The following is a 26,636-nucleotide window of genomic DNA, read 5'->3' as shown; positions in this document are numbered from 1 at the left end:
GCTCAGCTCTGGCTGTAGTGGCCACTTGGGGAGTAAATCAACAGATCGAAGATCTTTCTCTCTGTGTATCTGTCTTTCCAATAAAAAAATAAAATCTTTACTTAAAAAAAAACCTCAATTACTTGCATGGGTATACTACATAGAAACAAACTTGTGCTCTGACATTTTAAATTTAAAGGCTTAAGTTTTTCAAAGTCTTAAAAGTTTTTCCTGGAAAATGCTTTTTAAAAATTCTTTTACAGTATGGGGCTAGAACAATATACAAATAAAACATGGGGTTGAGCTGGTTGGTGGCATTACAGGATAATCCTCCACCTCTTGGTACCAGTGTCCCATGTGGGTACCATGCTTCTGTTTATGGCCTGGGAAATCAGTGAAAAATGGCCCAAGCCCTCAGGCCCCTTCTTCCATGCGGGAGACCTGGAGGAAAGTCCTGCTTCCAGCTTTGGACTGGCCCACCCCTGGCCAGTACAGCCATCTGGGGAGTGAACAGCTGAAGCGCACGCATGTGGGCCATCTTGTACTGTCTTCTCAGGCACATTAACCAGAGCACTCAGGATCTGAGCCAGCACCCCAAGAGGGGACTTCCGTGCCACAGCACCAGCTTAATCCACTAAATTTAAAACAAAATAAAGTTTCATTTCTAAGCATCTGACTACCTTCCTCCTGACCCCAAAGATTCTTTTGTCACCAACATTATCTGTAAGCCACTGATCTTACTTTGCCATTTCAATCAACTCTCTTTACTTCCATCCTAATTAGTATCTCAATCACTCAACTTCTTCTGCCCCTCCTTCTGTTACTAACTTTAACTGTGACTAAACTCAAATTCTAACATTTCCATGTCTTAATCTAGAGCCTGCCAAAAGAGCAAAACATTCCCCATGTAGCCTGGCAATGCCACACATTCATGAGCAATACCTACATCAGGTCACTGGCTTTGTCCAACAATCCTGTTTCCCTCGTCTGTCCCTAGAACCTATTCGAGCACGAACTACGCCCGAGGTTCGAGGCTGCCACTCTGCCCCGCTCTCGGTCCTCTCCCCCGACTGCATCCCTGCGAGCAACAGAACCGCTGCAAAGCCAGGGTCGCACGGTGCAGCAACATCTGTAACGGTCTCTGAGTGATCCCTCAGGAGCCCGCAACTCCTGGTCCTTTGGTCTAACTCCTCTGATACATATCTGTATCTAGGCTCATGTTACTTAGAGTGGCTGGGCTTCCCTGAGTGAACGCTTAATTTCTGCTGCATTTAAAGAAAGTGGTTACAGGGAAGTGGGACCTTAAGGATAGGAACCTGGAATGATTGATTTGATTTGTTAAAAGCATTTAACAGCTTTCCAGCTGTTTACTCCTGTTTCCAGCAGTAAAGGGAACATGACAAAACGCTAAAATGATCATCTGCAGACAAAAAGCTCCAGAAGACAGAGTCCTGGACGAGAAAGTGGCTGCTCCCAAAGAAGCAGCCGGTCCACAACCCCAGCACCACAGGCACTCCCCCTGCGAGACCTGAGCCAGGACAGCGCTGCATCCAAACTCCAGGCCTGGGACTATTACCCACTCTCACACACACACACACACACACACACACACACGCCAGAGTGCCTCTCTCTACAGCCACTCTCTCACACACACACTCACACACACTCACACACGCCAGAGTGCCTCTCTCTACAGCCACTCTCTCACACACACACTCACACACACCTGCCAGAGTGCCTCTCTCTACAGCCACTCTCTCACACACACACTCACACACACTCACACACGCCAGAGTGCCTCTCTCTACAGCCACTCTCTCACACACACACTCACACACACTCACACACGCCAGAGTGCCTCTCTCTACAGCCACTCTCTCTTACACACACACACACACACACACACACACACACACACACACACACACACTCACACATGCCAGAGTACAGTCCCCAGGACTTGGCAAGGGTCCTTCCATAGGCCCTGCACTGGCACCGGGCCCTTGGTGCTGTAAGTCGCAGTCAGCCACATCTGTTTCATGAAGAAAAGCTCAGAGCGCTGTGGCTTTACACGTGAATTCTGGAAAGCATTTAAAGAACTCCAACACTCTTTCGACTATTCCAAAATACTGAAAAGGCTGGAACTCTAAAACCCAAGGACACAATATAAGGAGAACAGAACGCTAATGGAATACCTAGGAAGAACACAGACTGAAAATTTTCATTGTGATACTAGCAAACTGAACTGAAAAGACCAGTCAATGCAGTATCAGAAGTATTAGCAGGAGCAATTAGGGAAGAAATACTGGGCACTAAATCAGAAAGGAGAGATCAAAAGCACGTCAGTGCCTGCAGATGACAGAATCCTGCACAAGGAAAACCAGAACATAAACACACCCAAAAGCTGTTAGAACTGGAAAACCACCTGAAAACGGCTGCAGGACACAAACATCACCACACAGAAAGGCAGCATTTTAGACAACAATAATGACACTGCTAAAAGAGAAAGAAAGAAAAAAATCCCATTTACAATAGCCCCCCCATCAATACTTAGGATAAATTTAATGAAAAAGTGAAGAATCTTTACAACAAAAGCTGTATGACACTGATGACAGAGATAAAGGCCTGAGGAGGGTGAGGAGAGACTCCCCACTCATGAATTCTGATTGACATCATCAAAGTGTCGGGCTACCTAAAACAATCTGCAGACTCAGTGTAATCTTACCAAATATCATACTATTTACAAAATCAGAAAAGAACAATCCTAAAATTTGTATGGAACCAAAAAATCGAACAAAAACCAGAAAAGCGAAAGCGCCCCCTGCAAGCAGGGAGGTCAAGCTGGAGGCCGACACCTGCTTTCCCCGCGGACGGCAAGGAGCCCCGCACTGGCGCAGAGCGAGGCCAGGAGCATCTGCGCCCAGGAGCATCCGCGCCCATGCGGCCAGCGGGCTTCCAGCGAGCCGCCAAGGAGGTGTGCTAACGGCAAAACCTGGCATACACACGGAAACTTGATCCCCACCTCGCACCACACACACACAAATCAGCTAAGATGGATCGAAGATCTAGATGTAAAACATGCAGCAGTGAAGTGCTGTAAGAACACACGAAAGACACTGATAGGCCCCAAAAGCTCAGGCAAGGAAGGCGGAGACGAGACAATGGAATCATATAAAACTCGGACGCTTCTGCAGAGCGAGGGAGCACGGAGGACAGCCAACACGTGCAAAAGATTAATATTTAGGACATATCAAGAAATTAAAACACACACACAGAGAATAACCAATCCAGTGAAGAAATGAGCAAAGGACCTGAATAGTTTGCAAAACACACACACACAGAGACACAGACACACGGGCACACACAGAGACACAGACACACGGGCACACACAGAGACACAGACACACAGTCACACACAGAGACACAGACACACGGACACACACAGAGATGCAGACACACGGACACACACAGAGACAGACACACGGACACACACACACACAGCCAACCAATACATACAAAGACTGTTCCGTATCACCAGCCACCAGGGAAATGCAAGTTGAAACCACCACAATGAAGTAGAACCTCACCCCTGCCAGAATAACTGTTATCAATGAAACCCAACAAACGCTTGGCTAAGATACTAAGAAGGGGGAACTGCTTCGTTTCTTTGGTTTTGAGCAATTTATCTACTCAGATGTTTAGAGGGCTCTAAAAAAGCTGCATTTCTTCTTAAATATTTATTCATTTTTATTGGAAAGTCAGGGGTCCAGCGCGATAGCGTAGTGGCTAAAGTCCTCACCTTGTACGTGCCAGAATCCCATATGGGCACCGGTTCTAATCCCAGCTGCTCTGCTTCCCATCCAGCTCCCTGCTTGTGGCCTGGGAAAGCAGTCAAGGATAGCGCAAAGCCTTGGGACCCTGCACCTGTGTGGGAGACCCGGAACAGCTCCTGGCTTTGGATCAGTGAGTACCGGCCATTGCGCTCACTTGGGGAGTGAATCAGCAGATAGAAGATCTTCCTCTCTGTCTCTCCTCCTCTCTGTGTATCCGCCTTTCCAATAAAAATAAATAAATCTTTTTAAAAAAAAGTCAGATATACAGAGAGGAAGAGAGACAGAGAGGAAGATCTTCTGTCTGCTAACTCAGTCCCCAAGTGGCCACAACAGATGGAGCTGAGCCAATCTGGAGACAGGAGCCAATAGATTCTTCCAGGTCTCCCACACAACTTTGGGCCATCCTTAACTGCCTTCCCAGGCCATAGACAGGGAACTGGACGGTAAATGGAGCCGGGATTAGAATGGGTGCCTATATGGGATCCCAGCAAGTTTAAGGTGAAAACTTCAGCTGCTAGGCTACCATGCTGGGCCCCATACTTCATATTTTTAAAAATTTATTTATTTATTTGAAAGTCAGAGTTACACTCAGAGAGGGATCTTTCATCCATTGGTTTACTCCCCAGATAGCCACAACAGCACGAGTACGGAAATCCATGTGGGGCTCCTTACAGGTGCAGGAGCCCGGACTCCTAGGCCCTCACTGCGCATTTCCCAGATCAGAAGCGAAACATGCGGGGAATCAAGATGGCAGAACAGGGTGAAAACATGTTGAAATAGATGGAGAAACATCAGCCAGAAAGAGAGAGGGCACATTCCAGAAAATAGCAGAGGAGAGAGCAACACAGGAGAGCAGCAGAGACAACAGCGTGGAACTGCAGTGACCCGGTGGGCCGGCGGCATTCCGCAAGGGGCAGCCGCACCTCCACCGCTGGCCAGGACTCCACCAGCAACCAGGTGGCAAGGGGAGTTCACCGGGAGCTCAGGAGGTGAACCCAGACAAACAACTGCCCATCCTGCTGGTTTCCTTGATTTGACCAGGAGCAGAGACAGAGCAGCAGACCCCAAGCAGACAGTGCGGGAACAGGTTGGATTTCACAGCCCAAACCTCCAGTAAAAGTCACCGGGCGCCATCTTGTGCAGAGAGGCTATGACTATGAGACAGGACTATTTATACATACTCTAAGCTGGGAGGGAACTCATTTGGGGATCAGTGAATCCCAACGACAGGGCATTCTGTAGGTTTCACCTAAAACAGGTCCAGGTATCCCCCAGACCTAACAGCCAGTAGATGAAGAACTCTGTGAGATGCACACTAGGCGCCATTTTGTACAGTTTGGCAAAGGTTTTGAGACTGCAGGGACAACGGTGAGCTGTGTATGTGCTGAGCTCCAAGCAAACTCACTGAGCTCAGCACATTGCCCTGGCCCCACATCAAAAATAATGCCAATTTTGGCACCTTATGACTCAAAATAGGTCCAAGTGGTCCACAGACCTAACGGCCAGCAGGTTCTAGCAAGATCAGCACCACCAGCAACCTGGCTATTCAGGACACGTGGTGTCTCCTTAATCCTGAGAACTGCATCAACCAGGAGTGGGAGAAATCTACAGACAGCAGTACAACAGCAGCACAGGATCACAGGAGGTAGAGAGGGGTGGGCCATCAACTGGGGCTAAGGAGACCATGGTGAAAGTCTAACATAAGAGTGGCACAAGTGACTGCAAACAAAAATCCGTGTACCAACCACAACAAGTAAAATCAAATCGCAGAACTGTAGGTGACACAGCCTGGAAGCCTGCCCTACGGAGAAGAATCTGCTTGCTAACCAGAAGGACAATGACCAACAGCAAAAGAAGAGACAAAGCCACAATGAGTATTACTGAAGACTTCCCTGCAAAGAAGCAAAAGCTTTTGCCAACCTCAGAGTTAACTGTGGAAGACATAGAGAAAATGGCGGAAACAGGATTCAAAACACTTGTTATAAAGCTTATTAGCAACGAGAAGCACATGCAGGAATTTACAGAATATGCCACACAGCAAATAGCAACACTGAAACAAAATCAAGCTGAATCATTGAAAATGAAGAATGCAATAGAGCAAATTAAAAATTCAACGCAAAGTCTCAGTAATAGAACAAAGCAGGCAGAAGAAAGAATCTCAGAATTGGAAGATATTTCTTGTCACACAGAGAAAGAATCAAGAAGCTGTAAGCAGAGCTGAGTCAAGCTAAAAAAATGTATTCCAGAATTAGACACTATTAAAAGGCAAAATATAAGAGTTATGAGAGTTCCAGAAGATACAGAAAAAGAAGCTGTGTTTAAAAATGTATTCAATGAAATAATAAGGGAAATTTTCCCTAATCTGGAGAATTAGGAAACAACATCACAGAACTCTCAATAGCGTTGACCAAAAGTGATCTTAACCACAACAACTGACAATCAAGCTCTCATCAATCAAGCGTAAGGAAAAGATCCTTAAAATGTGCACATGAAAAAAATCAATTCACAAATAGAGGAATGGCAATTAAATTCACAGCTGATCTCTCACAGGAAACTCTACAGGCCAGAAAACACAGTCCAGATTTTAAAAGCAAAAAATCGTTGGCCCAAAATAATGTACCCAACAGAACTTTCCTTTGTCTTTGAAAATGAAATAAAATTCTTCCACAATAAAGAAAAGTTAAAAGAATATGCCTCTTTCAGAGCCTGCCCTACAAATGATACTTAAAGATGTTTTCCTCACAGAGAAAGGGAACAGCACCCACCAAAACCAAAGGCAAATGTGAAGTACATCCCAGTATAATAACAACAGAAGACTAAATTAGTGGACAACTCATTGCTAAACGACAGAACCAAATTACCAGCAATTTATATTAACCCTGAATGTAAATGGCTTAAACTCATCAATCAAATGTCAAAGATTAGTAGACTGGATTAAAGACACAAAACCCATGTTGCCTACAGAAGACACAATCTCACCAACAAAGATCAGTAGAAATCATATCTCATGGATTTTGATGTTTTTAATTTCATTTCTTCAAAACATATTTTTTTCTCATTAAATTCTTTAATGACTCAGATCATACAGTTCCATTATTTTCCTCAAGAAGGTTCTTGATTTCCTTTTTCATTTCTTTAGTGACACATTATTCATGCTATTAAATTTCATGGCATTATAATTTATAATTTTTCTTCCTGTTGTTGATTTTGTTTTGTGGCTTTGCATCTAAGGGGGTTATAATAACTGTGTAATGGAGACTATCATATCCAGTGGCATGTTGTTTAACTTCGTGGTGTTATAACTTTCTAGTTGTTGGTTTTGTTTTGTGGGTTTTCACTTGGGAGAATTTTTAGTGACAGTGCAGTGGAGACTGGCATGTCCTGACGTGAGGATAAGGTGCAGTGTGCATCTCTGCTTCCGGATCAAGGATGGACTCCCAGTGAAACTGCTGGATGTGTCTTGACAATGGAATGCTGGACTCTGCCACTGTCCATGCCTGCAATGACTTAGGACCATTTATGAGGGACTCTGCTGTTGTAATGATATGGGAGAAGTCAGTGGTGGGGAGGGGGTTGGGGAAACCCCAGGGTCTATGGAAATTTATTATTTACATGTATAATATAAGATGAATAAAACTTTCCAAGCAAACCAACTAGAAAGGTAGAGGCAGAAAGCTCCTCTCCCTGCCAGTTCGCTCTCCACACGCTGGGCTGGCCCAGGTTGTGATCTGTGAAACTCAAGTCTGTTCTCCCACACAGGTGGCGGGGATCCAAGGATGGCGGTCATGGCCGGGTACCTCTAACGAAAATTATTCTGAGCTTGTGATAGTGAATACTTTCTGAGCAGATTTTAAACATTTCAACAAACCACTCCCAATTTGGAACGCTGGGAATTCCCCGAGAGAAAGGCAACCGGCTTTTCATCTTAAAGGAATCAACTGGCTTACGTCATTTGACTGAAACAATCGGGTCATGGCGAAGAAGGCTTCCGTGGCTTCCGTGGTTCCGAAGTATTCACCCTGAGGACGAGTCAGAATAATTTTTAAGACAATATATGTTCTCTACATTTACATGAAACTTCTAAAACTCAAGGAAAAAACTCTTTGTAAACATTCAGTATCTTAACATCTTTTCTGGCTTTCAATTTATACATCCACATGGCCATTTATTTATACACTCCTATTTAATATGCAGTGTTATATACCATACTTAAAAGTTCCAGAGTAGCGGCCTCAAGCCTTGCAACAGAAATTGTTCTAGCTTCCCTGATTAACTGTGACTTAAAAGTTAAAAAAACGACAGTAAGTGGAACCTCTCATCCTAACTATGTTCACTCAGCTACGCCAGAGCAAAGCTCTCACCACTCAGGCTCCTATGCTCCAGCGCTGACACCAGCAGAGAAGCCTAATGTTCAACTGCGAGGAACCACCCATCAGGAACCCCAGCAAACACGGCCCACGGACAGGGCCAAGCCACAGGGCAGAGGCTCGAGTCATCCTTAAAAACACGGTGTAAGGAGATGTAAGGAGATGCGACGACCTAAGACAGCGGCCAGCCCTGTGAGCACGCTCTGCACCAAGGCTCCACCCACTCCAGTGGGCCCAACAAGTCATCTTGCCAAAAACGCAGATTCTGACTCCGGGCAGTCCTGAACGAGCCCCAGACATGACATTGCTAACATGCTCCCAGTGCGGCACACGCTGCTCACCGGCTGATCACAGCACGGACAGCCAGAACAGACCCCCACTCGGTTTACGTTCTAAACACTCCAGTTCACAGACTACCTGAGCACTTCATTCCAGAACACACTTCCTGCATTCCGAGCAGTCCTACGACTACACTCACCTCATGTTCAGGGAGCTACTCTCCAACCCGTTTGCTGTGAGCACAGCAAATTGTGATGAAAGGAAACTTTGGGGTGGAAAAAAATGTAAGGGTTTTGTAAGTGAGTAGATGACAGTCCAACTTGCTTTTAGCAAGAGTTTCTTTCACTTAACATTTCTATTTCATCGAATATCCAAAAGCTCATGTACCTTTCAGTCATATTAAAACATTAACCTCCTACTTTTTTATTTGAAACTTCCAGAAAATATCACGTTACCGCCTGATAAAAACATAAAAGTATTTTTCCATAAAGCCCTACCAAGAATTAGGCAGAGATCAGACAACTGTTCCCAAGCCCGTCATGCAGGGAGGTTTAGCCCCTGTGACAGTTTCTCAACATAAATTGTCCTGAGAAAGGTATTAGCCGATATAAAAGCACAGGCTACTTTGGATCAACGTTTAGAACGCTAAAACTCTGCTTATAGACTGACTTTAGCTCACTTGGACACGATATGTTATGGGGTCTTCAAAATATGGCAGACAAAATATTCCCTCAGAATTCAGACAGGAGGGCCCGGCGGCATGGCCTAGTGGCTGAGGTCCTCGCCCTGAACGCGCCAGGATCCCATATGGTCGCCGGTTCTAATTCCAGCAGCTCCACTTCCTTTCTTTCTATCCTCCTCTCTGTATATCTGACTTTGTAATAAAAATAAATCTTAAAAAAAAAAAAAAAAAGAATTCAGACAGGAAATTGTAACAGTCCTGGCATATGCAAACGGCCTGAGGTGGATAATGTATGCAAGATTTCAAAAAGTTCAAGGAGAAATAGAATTAAAAGATAAGTTTTATAATGGTGCAAACATTTTTGAAACTCAGATACAGCTTCTTCACAATATGTACTTTCCATGAACTTGAAGAACTTCTGAAAACACAATTATATTTTCTAATGACTGTGGCATTTCATGAGATTTTTTTCTTTTTTCAGCCAGAGACAAAAAAATAGAAGGAAAAAATAACAATATTGCAAGCAGACTCTCCGTTCGCTACATGCAAACACTTTACTGCTTTTGTCCACTCTTCCCAGCAACATGTGACACAGCTGGATGGAGCAAATATTTGATTAACTGAATGAAAATTATTCCTAAATGCCTCTTATATCCAGCCCTATTTCCAGCGCTTTACGTTTATTATTTAATTCAGTCATTACAACCTTATTAAATCGATATTATCACAATTTCCAGTAAAAGAACAACACAGCGAAGTGACTTGCCCACGCCATGTTGCCAGTGATCATGGAAGAGGGATCAACACATACAACCTGGATATTCCTGTCCGAGCGTTCAGACACACTACCATATAAAGACAAAAGAACTAAAACCTGTCACTCACTCTGCACTCTATCTGAACACTACGGTATGCGCAGGACTTGGTTTTTTCTTTATTTTTCATGCAGTCAGGGTCAGGAGACCCTGAGAGCCCCGCTTGGGGATGTGGGGGGCTCGCTGGTCTAACAACTCAAGGAGAGAGAAGCACCCCTCACACCAGGGACTCCTGCAGGTCATTAACCAGACACTCACTGTAAAGTCAATTTGTTTTAAGTGACCTGCTGTTCAGGCGGTGCTGCTCTGCATTGCATTCTGCTATTCCAAGACACAAACTGGAGGAAAGCCAAAAGGATTTACCTGGTTCAGTAAGTAAAGGATCTTTGTAAGAATATGTAAACATCTTCTTGGGTTGATGGGAGTTTCATTGAACAAACGAGCCTACGTAAACATAGGAATGTATGTTAGGGATGATGTGCCCGCTCCCTTCCCCGTCCCAAACTACAGCAAATCTACCGGGGTTATGTTCCATCACACCATGCAAAGTCCGCAGACCTCAGCTGACTGTGTTTTGGATACGTTATTAGATGTGGCCCTGCTTTTCCCCCCACACTTTCTACTTCATTCTCTAACTTAGCTATTTAACTTTATGGCCTTTTAATCTGTAGTAGAAGATCCACTTTCTCTGCAGCATATGAATGAGAACTTAATATGGACTTTCTTTTAATCCTGTGCTAAACATTTCAGCAGGCAGAGCCTGCGTGTCTCCTTTCCATTCCTGGGGGCTCTAGATTCCCAGGAGAAACGCAACCCCATCTTGCTTGTCGCTCCGGCCTGCACGTTTCACCGTGGAAGTCCTGGGCCCAGCCGTGGGGAACAGAAAGCGCGACACGCTTGTCAGCCATACCTCCTGCAAGACCGTGCTCTTCTCCAGGTGTTGGAAGGGACTGGAGCCACTGCCTGCATCGTAAAACAGAGACATCTTCAGCAGCTGTCCAGGCAGGGAGCGGGGAGCACAGGCCAAGCCGGGCGGGGAGCAGCAGGTGCCCTGTGCTCCCAGCGCCCGCCGCCCCACCCTCCCCAAGAGCCTCCGACAGGGTCGCACGTGTGTCCCTCGCCGCGGCTGGGCACTCGTGAAGCCTCCCAGGCCAGCACCACGGCTGCTTCTCACACCCGAGGCCGACACCAGCAAAGGCTGCCCCGAGGGTGATGCTGTCGGACGGCGGGGGAGATGAAGCCACCCAGTGTCCAGCACGCCGTGACAGCAGCTGTCCAGCGCGCTGCACGTCCTCTAAAGGCACCAGACAGGCCACACCGAGCCCGGGGTCCCCCCAAAAGGCACACGCTGAGCCCGGCATCCCCCAAAACGCACACGGAGAGAGCCCGGGGTCCCCCCAAAACACTGCATGCTGCCACGGCACCTGAGGTCACCCACACGCACGCTCCAGGCGACCCCAGCCCGGGACGCGGGCTCCTCCTCCGCCCCCTTCCGTGCCCTACCCGGGGGGCCTCGGCTGACCTGCACCCCAACCCCACCGGGCCCCCCAGCACCGGCCCTCGCCCAGCGCAGCCCACGCCCCCACCCATCGCCCCACCGCCCTGAGCGCGCAGGGCGGGCGGGCGAGGGCGCCTCCGCGGCCGAGGGTGGGCGTACCGGACTCCTCGTCCTTCTTGTCGAATTTTTTAATCATCCTGGACGGCTACCCGGCACCCAGACCCACCACCACCGTCCCAGGCGCCGCAACCGGCAAGCGGAAGACGCTGCAGGAAGGCCAGCCCCTCGCCCTCGCGCCGGTTGGGCCGCCGAGCCGTCACTCAGGGCCAAGGCCCGCCTCCACGAGCCGCGCCGCCAGCCCGGGCCCCGGGGACACGGCCACGCCCCCTCCCGGGCTCGCGGGGCGTGGCCAGCGCGGCCCCGCCCCCAGGGTAAAGCACGCCACTGCAGCTGGCAGGTGGTTTTATTGGGTTGATGATTCTAGGTGGTTTTATTGGGTTGATGAGCGGGTACTAGGCCTTGGGTCCTGGGAGACAGCCCGGTGGCCCCGAAGCGTCTCATTTCACTTAGTGAGAGTGACATTTTCGTTAATCCACTGCTGGGCCCCGCCATGGCGGAAGTCGCTTAGTCCGGTAGCGGTGCGGGTGGATTTGCCTTCCATCAGCGAGGCGAGGGTTAGCGGCTCCCACGTCTTCCTGGAAGGCAGCCTGTCGCTCATTGACCCCTTGGAAGCTAGGATAAAACACAGGGCCTCTCGGTGAGTGAATGCGGGTTTCCAGAAGCCCTCGAAGGACAGCTAACAGGAGGCATGAGAAGAGACCCACTTGCAGGGACGAGAAAGCTCCACTCCCACCAAGCAGGTGCACTTGGGACCACTGACTCCCATGCCCAACCTTACTGTTCTAGAATCTGCTTTTATCAAAGCCCACACTGCCGAGTATCGTCTTCCTTGTTTGAATTTCTCCCTGTCGGAATGCTTCTGCAACCATGTTGACCCAGAGTCGCTACCAAGGTGGCTGGCATTCATTGGGGTGTTCCTGTTCCCTTAATCTTCCCTCAACTGTGGCTTGGTTAGCTGTCCTGCGGCACGAGGCCAGCCATGGTGTCTCCACCCGTGGCGTCCGGCTTTCTCCAGGTTCTCTCTAAGGTCTGAATGTTAGTTGGAAGCTTCCGTCATCATATAGTCTTGCCCATGGGGGAGTTCCCAGATGCGCGATGTGCCTTTTAAGTGTCCCTTAACTCTGTCCCCTGTCCTTGTGGCCACTAACTTAGTTTATATCTATTATCAGCCTCTTGGCGGCCTCAACAGCCCTGCTGGTTCCGACCCAACGTGCTCTCCAAGCGATCCTTACATGGATGCCTGTGGAACTTGGCTAGGGCAGAGGGCGATGGCCAGCTGCCTCTCCTGTTTGGGATCTGCACCGGAACAGACCCCTCAAGTCCACGTGTGAGCTACGTCATCTTCGCTGGATTTCTGGAAGGGAGACTGAAGTCGCCGTGAATATAACAGGTCCTGTATGCGGAGGTCATACATGTCCTATTTAGAAATGGGAATTGGGCGTGTTCTTAACAGGGTTGTGCCCTGGCACATTTAAAAAAAGTTCCCTCCGCGTTAGACTCTGGAGTCCAGAGATGGATTTTTCCCCGTATGTGGATTCAGGCTAAACTGCTGATAATGCACATATGGTATCGCTTAAGCTTGAACTGCAGCTTGGCTAAATGTACCATTATGTTTGCTCAACTGGCTTGCAAAGTTCAAACCATGCCTTCCAGGAGGCAGTGTTTCTCTGGAAGGCAAGGGATGGCTTATCCATCCTGGATGTGTCAGTGAGCAGGACTTTGGAGGAGGGGAAGCCTGGGCTATATTGGAGCAGCGACACAGACTTGGAGGGTCTGGGATGGGCCTGCTGGGAAGAGTGAAGGAATTGGGCTCGGGTCTTGAGGCAAAGCCTGCGTAGATGCTAGGAAAGCAAGTTAAACCCCTCTCTGGTGCTTGCCAGCTGCTCCACACATGTGGTTGGAGCTCATAGACGGAGAGGCAGTGGGTGGGATGTGATGGTTCAAGCGAGTCTGGGAGGAACAGGGAAGTTTGAGGAGCCAGAGAAGGGGCAGCACAAGGCCTGGGGTTCTGGGACCAGGCTGAGGAGGACTGGCAAAGCTGTTAAGCAATCAGTAGGAAGGTCTTGTGGAACTGGTTGGGAATCCTTGAAGGGAGGCTCAGCCATTGCTTCAGGAGAAAACTCTGTCACAGAAGCAGCCCTTATCTTGGAGCCATAAGTGAGAAGGTGAAGTTTGGAGAGTTATGTAATAGCATGCGTGTTCCGTGCCCACAGTCTCTCAGTGCGCCTCCGCTGCCTAAGGCAGAGAACTCAAATCCTTATTCACACAACATTCAAGAACCTTGGTGCCCTCGCCCCTGGGTCTCACATACAGCAGTGCTTCCTGAACGCGATGCTCGCTGAGTGATGAAAGGCAAGACGCATTCGTGTACCTTCCTCTGTATTACCTTAACCCCAGCCTTTCCGTCCCTCATTCTCTCCTGACCACAAAGAACTTTGAAATTCATAAACTTAGCATTTGAAACTTTTCAGGGAACAGTTCTCAAAGTATACTACTTTTACGTGAATAAACATTTTAAAATCTAATTATTATGAATCTGATTTAATGCGTGTCAGAGGAAAAACAGTTTGTTTTCAAAATGTGATGGCAATGACAACATAATTTACGATAAGATTTTAAAAACATTTTAAAGGGCCTGGCACAATAGCTTAGCAGCTAGTCTTCACTTTGCACGTGCCTGGATCCAATGTGGGTGCTGGTTCATATCCCAGTGGCTCCACTCCCCATCCAGCTCGCTGCCTGTGGCCTGGGAAAGTGGTCAAGGACTTCCCAAGGTCTTGGGACCCTGCACCCACATGGGTGACCCAGAAGAGACTCCTGGCACCTGGTTTCAGATAGGCTCAGCTCCAACCACTTGGGGAGGTAATCAGTGGATGGAAGTTCTTCCCCTCTGACCCTCTTGCTCTCTGTATATCTGACTTTCCAACAAAAATAAATACATCTTCTAAGAGAGCAAATAATATGTCAATATGACAAAAACTGTGAAAGTGGCAGGTGATGTATTTTGGAAACACTGAGTTTTATTGATGCTTGTGGATTCAGAATTCAAGGCCAAGCACCACCTGATGCCCTGGGGCTCTCAACCTCCCTAACAACCCATGAAAGGGGCCTCCAGAGCCGTGCGGAAGAGGCCAGTTTGCTGTGTTTCTGACCATCAACTGCCCCTCCAGCCCTCTCAGGCCCACAGGGAGGAGCTTACCATCTCTCCTTCCATCTCTTGCATGGACTGGAGCAAAGTTGAGCTGCGGATACATCTTTTTCTGTCTCCTCAAAGCATAGATCTTGGAATACTTCCCTTCACACTTGAAGTCATCATCAGTGGAAAACCTTAAGCAAGAAAATTCTTTTAGTAGATAGATCTCAGGGCGGGGATGGGGGTGGGGAATGGCACCAGACACTTCAAAGTAGGTGACATTCTCAGAGATTTTAGGGAAGAAAAAGGGACAATGACCAGAGGCTATAGAGAGGAACTACTGTCCAGTGGCAAGGGATGCTTCTAGAACTTAGCATCCTACATCTTTGAAGGAACTCCCAAACCTCTTGTCTCTGCAAACTAGATATAAGATGCAGCGTGGTTTCATTAAAAAGATTTATTCATTTGAAAGACCATGTTATAGGGCCCGGCGGCGTGGCCTAGCAGCCTAAGTCCTCACCTTGAACATGCTGGAATCTCATATAGGTGCCGATTCTAATCCTGGCAGCTCCACTTCCCATCCAGCTCCCTGCTTGTGGCGTGGGAAAGCAGTTGAGGACGGCCCAAAGCTTTGGGACCCTGCACCCATGTGGGAGACCCGGAAGAGGCTCCTGGCTTCGGATTGGCTCAGCATAGCATCGGCCATTGCGCTCACTTGGGGAGTGAATCATCAGATGGAAGATCTTCCTCTCTGTCTCTCCTCCTCTCTGTATATCTGACTTTCCAATAAATAAATAAATCTTAGAAAAAAAAAAGAAAGACCATGTTATATATATAGAGAGAGGAAGAGACAGAGATCCTCTGTCTACTGACAGACCTTTCATCCACAGCTGGAGGTGAACCGGGCCAACATCCGGAAACCAAGAATTCCATCTGGGTCTCCCATGTGGATGGAAGGAATCCAAATATTCCGACCATCTCCCACTACCTTCCCAAGTACATTGGCAGAGATCTGGATCAGAACTGGAACCGTCAGGACTCAGCGTGGCATTCATATGGAGTGCTGGCTCCTGAGGCTGCAGCTTAGCCCAGGGAGCCACAGGGCTGACCTGACATGGCTGGTTTCAAATAAAATATGTCTTGGTGTTCCAGTAGCATCTTGTTCCTGCACTGCAAGCCTTATTGTGCACTGAAGATACATTCTTCCATTTCCTCAAAACACAGACCTTTGTGCCCACCCATAGTACGTCTGTGTATCCAACCAACCGCGGATGGACAATGTTACCCCAAGCTGTTGCTGGCGTGTTCCACAGTTAGGCATCCTGTAACTGAACATGTCTGTGCCTTCTTATGCTTATTATTCCCTAAAAATACATGCTAACCACTGTTATATGGCAGTTACATTGTATTTGGCATTATAAGCCATCGAGAATGTTTTCAAATATTGGGAAAGATTGTATGAGCTGCATGCAAATATTGCGCCATTTTATAGGAAGGATTTGAACAGCCACAGATTCTGGTATCCGGGAGACCCTACAAGTTAATCCTGCAGCCAGTACTTCTTGTCTTTAAAATAGCTTATCCGCAGAAAACTTCAGGTTAACATTACCATTTCTTGGTGTGCACAGTCATATAGAGAAGCTATATGTTGTTAGTGCATATTATATTATGTAGTATTTTGGTAAGAATATATAGCATACATAGAATATGTTGCATTGTACAGTATTATAGTATTACTATTGTATCGTAGTGTTACTATATAGCATATAAGTATACATTGCATTGTCTAATATTATGGCTTTAGCATATATAATATTCTACAATTAATATGTAGTATATAGTATTTGTGCCCCCGACCAAAATGTTTTGCTAAATTGTCTTGAAAAGAGACTAATTTGAAGAAGGAAAAGACAGGAAAAGAGATGAATGCCAGAACTGCACCTGAACCACTGTTCTCTCTCGGCCGTCGGGTCGCCCACACGCTTCATGGGGAAGGCTGGTTTCAGCCCAGACCTCAGCCTTTTTTTCTGAGGCATCAGGGGCAGGCCCAGGTCCTCAGTGGGACTGGGCTGAGGCTGGCTTTCCTGTTGCAGAAAGAAGAGAGTAAATAAAATCTGTTTGGATTTGAAAGCTGAACAAAGTTCCTGGACTGTTCCAGTTTTCATAAAATAATGCCACAAGCCCATTAGAAGGGAAAGAAGGTTTTGCAGAAACCAGATCAAGTTTAATCTACCCGCTGTGACAGTTAGGTGGCCCTGGTTCTCCAAGGTTTATACTTAAGACCCCAGAAAACCACCTCGAGCAGCAGCTCCTTCGAGAAGTACTTTGATGTACTGTCCTTTTCCTGCTGGTTGGCGGGGCAGGGAGGTGGGTTGTTGCTCATGATCAGTATGGTCATGTCTTGATCATACTCTGTCACTTTCACCATGAAGCTTCTGATTTTTCTATTCTGAGTCAGGGATTTCTGCTGTGCAGTGGTCTTCAAAGGCTCGTAGTACCTGGCCTGGGCAGACAGATTTCCAGAGAGAAGGCATTCATTAGGTCAAGAGAAGAACAAAAATCAAAAGTTGCTTTGGTATGGTAGCGAGGGGGACTGGAAAAATCCACTGCCAAGTTTGCTTGAAACTTTCTCTGCATGTCTTCCCTTGGAGTCTGTCCCAGCAAGCAGAGGAAGAGGCTGAGAAGATGAGATGGAAAGCTCCCCACAACCGCAGCCAGCACAGGTTCAACCTGGTGAGGCAGGCCAGGAGACTGGTACCTGCTTCAGCCTAATCGGCCTCTCTTTCCAACTGTTTCTGAGACAGGGGAGTCGTCAGCGGGGACCACAGCTCCTGTTCAGGAAATTCTTCAGCAGTGCGCACCATTCAACACAAAGCTCTTCCCTTATCTACATCTTTCCACTCACCAGCACCTTAGCAGGCGTTTACAAGCACAAGGTAAAAGTGCAAAAGCAGACACGAAATCTGCTATGTCACTTAAGGTGTGGATGGGGAAGAGAAGTTCCCGTTATTTTTATTTATTTATTTTGTCATAATATGGTGGGGACAGACGGACAGAGGGAGGCCTGAGCTGTAGGAGCCACGTTCCTCGCAGTGTCCCTGTGCCTCCCCCACGAGCGGGCCCAGCCGTGTTTCAGGTCTGTGTTTCAGCAGTTCTGCCTCCCTGTCCAAGAACTGCCCACTCAGGACCCTGAAGGCACCAAGTCCCTGCTGAAGTTCACGGAGATCTCCAAAAGACTCTTTTCTTTAACTTACCAAATTTGGATGGTCTTTGCAATTCTGAAAATTCTCTAGAACAAATTCTGACCGCTCCACTGGATCAAAAATCTAAATATAATAAACAGAATTAGCAGAATCCCATTCCTGACCTCACCTTAGTGTCTCTAGAACAGCATCTCCAGATTGACTTGTTTGTTTATTCATTTCCCACCCTGGGTTATAGCCCGATGCTTGCAGCATCCAGTTCGAGGCAGGAATCAGGAACTTGCTGCAGGTCATCACTGCTACCTCCCAGAGCATGCATTAGCAAGAAGCTGAAGTCAGGAGTAGGAGAGAGGTGCTCCGTCGATGCGGGCTGTCAAACACGAAGCCACGTGCCTCGCCAGTGTAGTATTTCTTACATTGGAGTCCATTTGTTCAAGATAAAATTGTATCATGAAAATGCCCAAGTACGTGTAGCTACCTGGGATCACAGACATGCAGGGAAAATGTATTTGGGGGGAAAAGATAATTTCTTTTAAAGATTTACCCATTTATAAGAGAAAGAGAGGACCTGGGCCCTCATCAGCTAGTTCGCTTCCCTAATATCCATAGCAGGAGCCAGGAACTTGCCGCACAGGTGGGTGGCAAGAACCTCCCACCCAAGCCATTACTGCTGCCTTACTGGGGGCAAGGAAGCAGGCAGCCAGAGTTAGGAGTCAAAGCTCGGGTTACACATAGGCACTGGGACACGCAGCTTGGGGGATTCAACCAGTAGGACACATGGTCATCCCAGATTTGTTTTACAGGCTTTGAAAACACCCATGGGCTTTTCTGAGGTGTTGCACTTCTACTCCCAAGTAGTCTCCTGCACTTGACTAGTTAGAAAAAATTAGAATTTGGTTTTGTTATGTGGACCTATGTGATCTCTGGATGGCAAAAATCCATGTAGACCTGACAAATTCATTTACTACGATAAGCCAGGGAAAATAAAACCCAATCAAGTTTTGCTGCCAGGGGTGGCTAAGAAGTCTAGGTTGGTCAGCGTTTAACAGTCAGGACCCCCTCTGAGAGACTCCTGATTACCACCTTGTGTGTGCTGATTTGTGGCTCATATGTTCCTGTCTCTTTTTTCCCCTATGCCCCTGCTTTCCTTTCATTAAGTTAGATGAATTCACCTTGTTCTCTATATAAATCTTTACTCCTTCATGCCTTGCAGCAGGAAGCTTGCAGACCCAGGCAGTGAGCACTTGGCAACCCCACAGGAGGACCACAAAGGAACGTGCCCCGAGCCCTCCCTTACCTCATCCCCATCGACAGCCAGGCCCTTCTTCTTCACTGGACCAACTCCTGAAGCCTTCGGCGTGCCACATTGAAACCTGAAATGAGTTCAAGGGTCCACTTGCTTGTTCTGACCCAGAGTCCCGGCCTTCTGCAGGTTCTTGGCAGCCCACCACAAAATTCGGGAGCCCAACTTAGAAGAACCTGATTTCTAAGATTAACAGATTGAATTGCCATTGAGAAAAGCCCGTTATCCACACTGCGAGCTGGTAACCTCAGCTTAAACAGTCCAAGATGTGGGGCCTCTCTGACAACCAGGCAACATCTAAAACTGGCTTTCCCCCAAAACAGGCATTTGTGACGGCTCAAGGGCTTCAGTCAACTGTGGGCAGCAGACACCCTGCAGGATCACAGTGGAGCTTGGGGAGCCATTTGGCAAAGCTGGAGCACAGCTTCGCAGGTGGAGTGTGGGGTGCCCTAAGTGGGAAGGTTTCTTATTCATGCGCTAAGTCACAAGAAGTGAAAGCGGGGAGACAGAAAGGAATCATACTGCGGCAGCTGTGACGACTACGCAGCATTCTGGTAAGAACTCTAAGCCCCATTTCCAGCCAAGTCCTCCCAGCCAGGGAAGGTTGGTGCCGGCACTGACAGTTGCTGCATGACTGTTCCAGGGTTTCGATCTGGTGTCATTACCTAGATATAAACCGTGAAGACAACGGTCTAGATTTTAAACAAGAACAGGCTAAGTACCTAAAAACTCCCTTCTTGGGAAATAGATGAAACAAACTTTTCACTTTTTTCCTTATATTTATTTTCTGAGGAATTGGTAAGTCCGACTTGTGTATGTTTTAGAATCTAAACGAAAAGCAGCCACCGGATTGGAGCACACAAGTCTTACTTTGATTGCAGCCAAGGCTGAAAAAATGAAAACCACCAACACACACAATACACGTTACCTTTAAAAGACCAGAAACATTTGGTGTACAACACCTTCGTGGAAATCAGGAAATCATGGCTGAGGAGGAAAGCAGAACGTCTTGTATGGAAATTTTCCATTATGAAAATATCTTACTGTTATATCTGGATTCTGGAGGAGACAAAGACTTGATGAACAAATAAGCTAGAATGTTGAGGTGTTCTATGTTGGAGACCGAAGGAGGGACAAAGGCATACTGAGAGAAGCTGCTGTAAACCAGTCCGATTTGTTTTCTTAACCTTCAACTTCCCTGTACATAAACTGCCTTGGCACGTTCCCTGAACCTTTGCCTAGCCAACATGCTCATCCATTGCTCAAAGTTCTTCAAGCACAGGTGGAATTACTCTCTTGTTCCGCATGCTTAAAACACTCTGGCCAACCTCTTTGTCCATGCAGATCCTCTTTATGTTAAGATCTGAGAAGACTCGTACAGCAAAGCCGACTGCCAACTCCTGCCCACCCATGCTGCTTCTTGCAGTCACACCTGCTGCCCTGCCTGTGCTTTTCTCGTGACAGATCTTGCAGGCGCCTCAAACCGGACACCAAGCCTCTCGACTCACTCGCAATCCCTCCAAGGACTTTGTGTGTTAGATCTTGAAGATCAGTACTTGTTTCTTTCAACGTATTCACTGAAAATTTATGATTAGACAGCATTCTAGGGATGAAGCATAAACCATCTCTTCCAAGCTAAGGCGCTCACAGGGTAGTCAGGAAGAGACACAGGGGAAATGCTTAAGGGCCTTCAAAATCGACATTGAATTCTAACTTGCAACGTGAGGGCACTGGCAGTTTGGAGCCTTTGGGAGATGGTAAGTGCTCTTACAAAGGAAGTTCCAGAGAACGGCTTGGTGCTTATGCCAGATGAGGGCAGTACAAAAGACTGTCACCTATGAAGCAAGAAGTGGGCATTCCCCAGACACCAACCTACTGGCATGCTGATATCGGATTTCTCAGCTCCAGGAACAAACAGCCAGTGTTCATAAGATATTCAGTCTTAGGATTTTCTTGGACCATTCAAATAGTTTAAGACCATTGCAACAGACTGAACACGTTCGGGACTCAGCCTCAAGTGTGTGGGTTAGTAGGTGAGACCTAGCAAGAATAGGATGGACTCATGAAACCACGGCTGAGGACGGAGCTCAAGGCTGCGGAAGCAATGGCAGAAAGCATGCTGAGCGGGAGTCGGCACGAGGCTGGAGAAGAGGACAAAGTGGCCACTGAAATTGTGAGAAGAGATACATGAAACATGAGGCTAAGCCTCACGCTTACAGCAGCATCTGGGGGCCAGCACAGTGGCATACAGGGCTGGCCCTCTGCCTGTGACAGCAGCCCACATGGGCACCGGTTTGTGTCCTGGCGGCTCTGCTTCCCCTTTAGCTCCTTATTTATGACCTAGGAAAAGCAGTGGAGGATGTCCTCGGCCCTTGGGTCTGTGCACCTACATGGGAGACCTGGAAGGAAGCTGCAGGCACCAGCTTTGGATCAGCTCCGCTGTGGCCATTGTGGTCATTTTGAAGGTGAATCAGCAGATGGAAGGCCTCTCTCTCTCCATGTCTCTCTCCTCTCTCTCTCCATGTCTCTCCTCTCTCTGCCTTTTGAAGTAAATACACCTTTGGGGAAAAAAGCTGCATCTGAACTGTAGATTTTGATGGCCTAGAAAATGATGACCTCATGCACATAAAAGCAACCCAAAATCTTAATAAATTAATAAAAATAATCGCCACTCAGTGTGGCAATTATAAGGCAGATACATCTAGACTGGGTAAAAAAAAAAAAAAAGAAAAAGGTATGTCAGCTCCAAGGTGGAAACAAGTCAGTACATGAGTGTGTCTTGTGATGCCTTCACCTAAGGAGTTAGGCCGGCCCTGAAACATCAGCACAGCCTTGAGCAGCGGTCAGGCCAACCATGGCTGTGCCCAGTGTGTGGAAATCTCTCACGGGCGAGTGTCAGCCTTGGGAATGACAAAAGCAAACAGGGGCTATGCTGGCTGGTGGATGAAGAAAAGCATACAGAAAGACATGTGATGAGAACCAGCAAAACTCACCAAATAAAAGAAAAAGACGGGGGAGTTCCCCTTGCTTTTCGACCTGTGCCTGTTTTCAGATTTGAGGGCACCAGGGTAGGTAAGGGCCAAGGGGATGTTTGCTGAGAGTCTATTTGCAAAAACACCTGGGTTCCTCCCCGCCCCCCCCAAAAAAAGACGTGATGAAAGAGGAAGAAAAAAATGGTCCTAGGGAGAAATTTGGAATTATACCCCAAGAGAACCTACAATAAGGAAGTTATGGACAGTCGCCCTCTGGTGGTGACAGGTAGGAAGTCCGTCCAGGAACAATAAGGGGGCTCTCCTTTGATGATAGGCACTACCCAAGTTGGTTACAGGAAATTTAGGCTTGAAAGAAGACGACTTGAAAGATGACCAGACAACACCTTCTGCATTCTTTCATGTTTCCAGCTGACTTTCTCTGGTAAGGAGGGAAGCGTGAGCAGCACGCACCGTGCGGACACGTCCAGGTCGTGTACGGGACGGGCCGCTAGAGACACAAGATCCAGGGGCAGGTGGCAGAAGGAATGTACAGCAGCAGAGTGACCCCAGGGCTCTGAGCACACCGCCTGCGCCAGGCTGCCTGCCTCTGCCTCTCCCGCAATGACCTTGTGAGGCCATGCTGAGATTTTTACAGATAATTACTAGAAGAACAGTAAGACATTTCCCAAGGAATATCCTGCTTGTCCGTAAGGTGTTTTCTGGCCTTCCAACATTGCTTTTACAGAGGTGTACTCCATTAACACAATGTTTTTGCCATTGTTTTAGAAAATTTGTATTTGAGTCCCCAAAACTCAATATGGCTTTAGAATGTGTATTTGTTATTTGTGCAGGCAATAATTAGACTCACAATCCAAGTTCAATTAGCAGAGTGTGGAAATCACACACAGTTGTTTCATAAAATGCAAGTATTGACAAAGGGTATGAATTTCAGATGGTGCTCCGTGTAGCCAAATCATTGCATCAAATTAGCTGTTTGCTGGCAATTATATTAATTGTTCCTGATCAGAATGTAATTTTGAAACATTTTTGTGACATGATAATTTATCAGTCATATACTGGTGTTTCGGTTGTATCTTAGAATTGAATGAGGGATTTTTGTTGGCATATAATCCACTGTAATATTTTTGATTTATAGTGATGGAAATATAATCTTGCTTAGCATTTTTATGCACAACATCTGGCATTCAGAAAAGGATTATTGACTTAAATGGGAGATGCATGAAAATAACTTTACAAATTTCAAGTAAATAGAAGAGAATTTTAATAAATTGATGCATTATAAGTCAAGAAGGGGAAAAGAATAAAGTAACAAAATCATGCATAAATCCACATAAATCAACAACCATTCTGAACATAATTAGAGTAAGCTATTCGGGAAGGACAGTCACAGGTTGCCTTTGGAAAAAACCCAGCCATGTACGATTTGCCTAGATACCTATTTTGGCGAGACCTAAAACCCAACATGGAACTCTGAGGAAGGAATGAAGTTAAGCAGAAAAGGTGTCCTCACTCTGTTTTTCCTCTTTTGCGTCTCCCCACCTGCCCCGTGTGCCATGATCCTTGCCGTAGTTGATGTCTAGGAGTTTATCACCTTTCCCTTCACCCCGTTATCTCAACAATAGTGTCGTATTGATGTGCAAGTGAATCCAGGAAAGCAATGGAGGTTAAAATATAAATTAAAAATGATTTGCTTCCATCTGGGGGAAATAATAATATAATTTGTCATCTTGCTGCCAGTCAGTCAGGCCTGGCTGGTATCTCTTTGTATGCTGTGCTATGACATTGGCACTCAGCCTTTATTTGACACAGAGCTCCTGTGTGCTGACTCAGTTCTCACGTGCCTGCCACAGCCAGAACGCCAGCGGGCCACAGTCCACCTTGCCCACATGAGTAACAGCATCTCAGCCACTCCAGCTCCCATTGCTGCCTCTCAGAGTCAGGACTGAACTTGGGCGTGAGAGCCAGGACTCCAGCTCAGACGCTGCTGCGGGGCCGGGGAGCTCAGCTGTTGCGCTAACCACTTGCCCCCGGAGATAAACTTTAACTGATCCTGATACACTCTTTTCAAAGTCTCTATTAGATTCAAGAGGCTATTTTAATTTACTTAATGTTTATCAGTGTGATACATATTTTTCTTGTGCTGTACTAGTTTATTTACGTAGGAACCAAAATGAAGACCCCATATCCAATTATTGGTTTCTGGAGCAACTTTCATATGCAGGACAGAAATGAACTATTTTTTGAAATTTTGGTAGATATATACCATTATAAACATGTGGATTTGAGGTCTAAGCAGCAAGAAGGCAAACCTTTGACATTTAAATGTCTAATATTTCTTCATTTATTCAAACGTCTATTTTTCTTTTGTACTAATAACAATATTTCATTTATTTCTAGGAATTAGCAACTGTATAAACAATTTATGTTATTTTAAAATAATTTTTGTCTGTATTCGTTTCTTTTATCTTTTTTTGCATCTTTAATTTATGTAATTGATGCTTTCAAATAAAGCACTTTTGATTTGGTTCTGTAACTTGCTGTTGGCTTTATTATTTTCTCCCTTCTTATTTTTCTATTAGTCTTGACAACTTGTTGAATTTTCAGCTCGTATTTTTTCATACTAGCCACTTGCAAGAGTAATCGCAGTGCCTGACTGCTCAAAGAAGCTGAAGGACCTATCTCATTGTGTCTGGCTTGTTTGTTCAATGTTATGTGAAATCCATTCTGATTTTGAATAAGGTTGTATATTTCCCACCTGTATCATATTTAATATAACAAGCTATTTATCCATTCTCTGGTTCTGGTAGTTTTCAGCTTGGAATAATAACAGAATGTGCTACTCTGAAATTCTGATTCAACATTTTTGGTGACTGTGCGTACTTTCCTGGCATTCGTCCAAGAATGGAGCTCCTGGCTGAGTCTCTTCAAGTGCAGTCGGTAACAGCAGACGATGCCGGAACGCTGCACCATCGGCACACTCACACTCAGCGAGAGCTCCGCTTGCTTCACGTGCCCCCGCATGTTTGAGGCTTTCTTTTCTGGTGAGTTTGTAGTGGAATCTGGGTGTGTTTTTATTGACATTTTCTCGATGGTTAATTAAGTTGAACAAACTTTTTTTTTTCTCATCACCTAGCCACATGAGTATCTTCTTTATTTATTGATGATTTTTCTTGTTTCTTGATAGCTGCATTTGTAAGAGTCCCTTCGCTCTGCTGGACCTTCCTTGCACTTTGCCTTAACACACATCTGTTTCTTCGTTGAATGACTGAGTTGACAATGAAGACAAGACTCTTCTCTATGGACAGCTCTTCACGATCGTACTAGCCAGAAACTCACTGGCACCGTAGCTCCTCTCAGGAGTGAGAATTTGTGAGAATTTCCCACCTGATTTCAGAGTAGAGAAATAGTCAATTTGGGTAGAACTCTAAGCCCATCATGGTGGTTTTTTTTTAAGATTTATTTATTATTGGAATGGTAGATATATATAGTAAGGAGAGGCAAAAAACTTCTCTCTGCTGGTTCACTCCCCAAGCGGCCACAATGGATGTAGATGAGACACTCCAAAGCCAGGAGCTTCCTCCAGGTCTCCCATGCAGGTGCAGAGTCCCAAGGTCTTAGGCCATCCTCTACTATTTTCCCAGGTCACAAACAGGGAGCTGGATGGGAAGCAGAGCAGCTGGGACATGAATGGGCACCCATATGGGGTCCTGGCACATGCAAGACAAGGATTTAGCCACTGAGCCGTTACACTGGGCCCAGCCCATTGTCTTAAAGATAACCAAGCTTAACACTCTCCACCAATATAAGAATGGATATTTGAGATTTATCCTGATTTATAGGTAGTGCCTATTGGTTTGGAAACATACATGAGATAGTCAAGACTATTGATTTGTGAAAATGAGACTTTGGAAAGAAGTTTTCCAAATTCTTTGTCCTTTAAAAAACTCTTTACCCCAACTCCACTGCTTGTGACTAAAACCCTATTTCTCTCCTTTCTTTCATTGCAAAATTTCTTCAAAGATCTTTCTATATTTAATGCCTCCAATACTTCTTATTTTTTAAAATGACACTTTAAGGCAGCCTACATCCTTAACACTTTACTTGAGCTTCTCTTAAAAATGTCACCTGTAGGTGCCAACATCCTGGTTCAGTGGGGAAATCCACAGCTTGTGACGTTGGTGTCCCACGTGGGTCAGCTCGCAAGGCGCTGCTCCACTGTCAACGTCCTTGACACTCATGTGGGAGACCAGGCTGAAGCTCCTGGCTCCCAACTTTGTCCTGGCTCAGCACTGGCCTTCCGGACGTCTGGGGAGTGAACATGCAGTTACAAGATTCTCTCTAAATGCCATGTAAGTACATATGTATATAAACAAATGTCACTGACATTTTTTCCTTCTGATAACTTTAGCTTTAAAATATTTTTTAAGAATT

General features: G+C 46.4%; 2 protein-coding genes across 2 annotated transcripts in view; both read right to left on the bottom strand.

Moving 5' to 3' along the window:
• Positions 1-11,693, bottom strand: part of COPG2 (COPI coat complex subunit gamma 2) — a 57,311-nt gene extending 45,618 nt beyond the window's left edge. Inside the window, exons 1-4 of the mRNA XM_041002004.1 lie at positions 11,613-11,693; positions 10,866-10,918; positions 10,319-10,399; positions 7,760-7,831 (exon numbers count right to left, since the gene is read on the bottom strand). Coding sequence (XP_040857938.1) covers positions 7,760-7,831; positions 10,319-10,399; positions 10,866-10,918; positions 11,613-11,649 — 243 coding nt within the window. The 5' untranslated portion in view covers positions 11,650-11,693. The remainder of the gene's footprint in view (positions 1-7,759; positions 7,832-10,318; positions 10,400-10,865; positions 10,919-11,612) is intronic.
• A 242-nt stretch (positions 11,694-11,935) lies between these two features.
• Positions 11,936-25,226, bottom strand: TSGA13 (testis specific 13). The gene is made up of 7 exons (XM_041001913.1): positions 25,086-25,226; positions 19,207-19,260; positions 17,961-18,032; positions 17,003-17,209; positions 16,648-16,790; positions 14,773-14,900; positions 11,936-12,185 (listed from the first exon to the last, which is right to left on the bottom strand). Exons 1-7 carry the CDS (start codon positions 25,224-25,226, stop codon positions 12,016-12,018), a joined length of 915 nt encoding a protein of 304 aa, XP_040857847.1. The 3' UTR covers positions 11,936-12,015.
• Positions 25,227-26,636: the final 1,410 nt, after the last annotated feature.

The sequence above is a fragment of the Ochotona curzoniae genome, unplaced genomic scaffold (assembly GCF_017591425.1).
Source record: "Ochotona curzoniae isolate NIBS_2020 unplaced genomic scaffold, NIBS_Ocur_1.0 scaffold_2476, whole genome shotgun sequence".
Lineage (NCBI taxonomy): Eukaryota > Metazoa > Chordata > Mammalia > Lagomorpha > Ochotonidae > Ochotona > Ochotona curzoniae.
This window is presented reverse-complemented; position numbering and strand designations above follow the sequence as displayed.

What these genes read in the sequence shown, in the direction of transcription:
- TSGA13 (XM_041001913.1), bottom strand. Translation starts at nt 25,226, where the DNA reads ATGCGGGGGCACGTGAAGCAAGCGGAGCTCTCGCTGAGTGTGAGTGTG. An exon ending in GCAAAGACCATCCAAATTTG is followed by an intron (nt 17,210 to 17,960) that starts GTAAGTTAAAGA and finishes CTGTCTGCCCAG; the next exon opens with GCCAGGTACTACGAGCCTTT. An exon ending in GAGAGAGAACAGTGGTTCAG is followed by an intron (nt 14,901 to 16,647) that starts GTGCAGTTCTGG and finishes TTCTTGCTTAAG; the next exon opens with GTTTTCCACTGATGATGACT.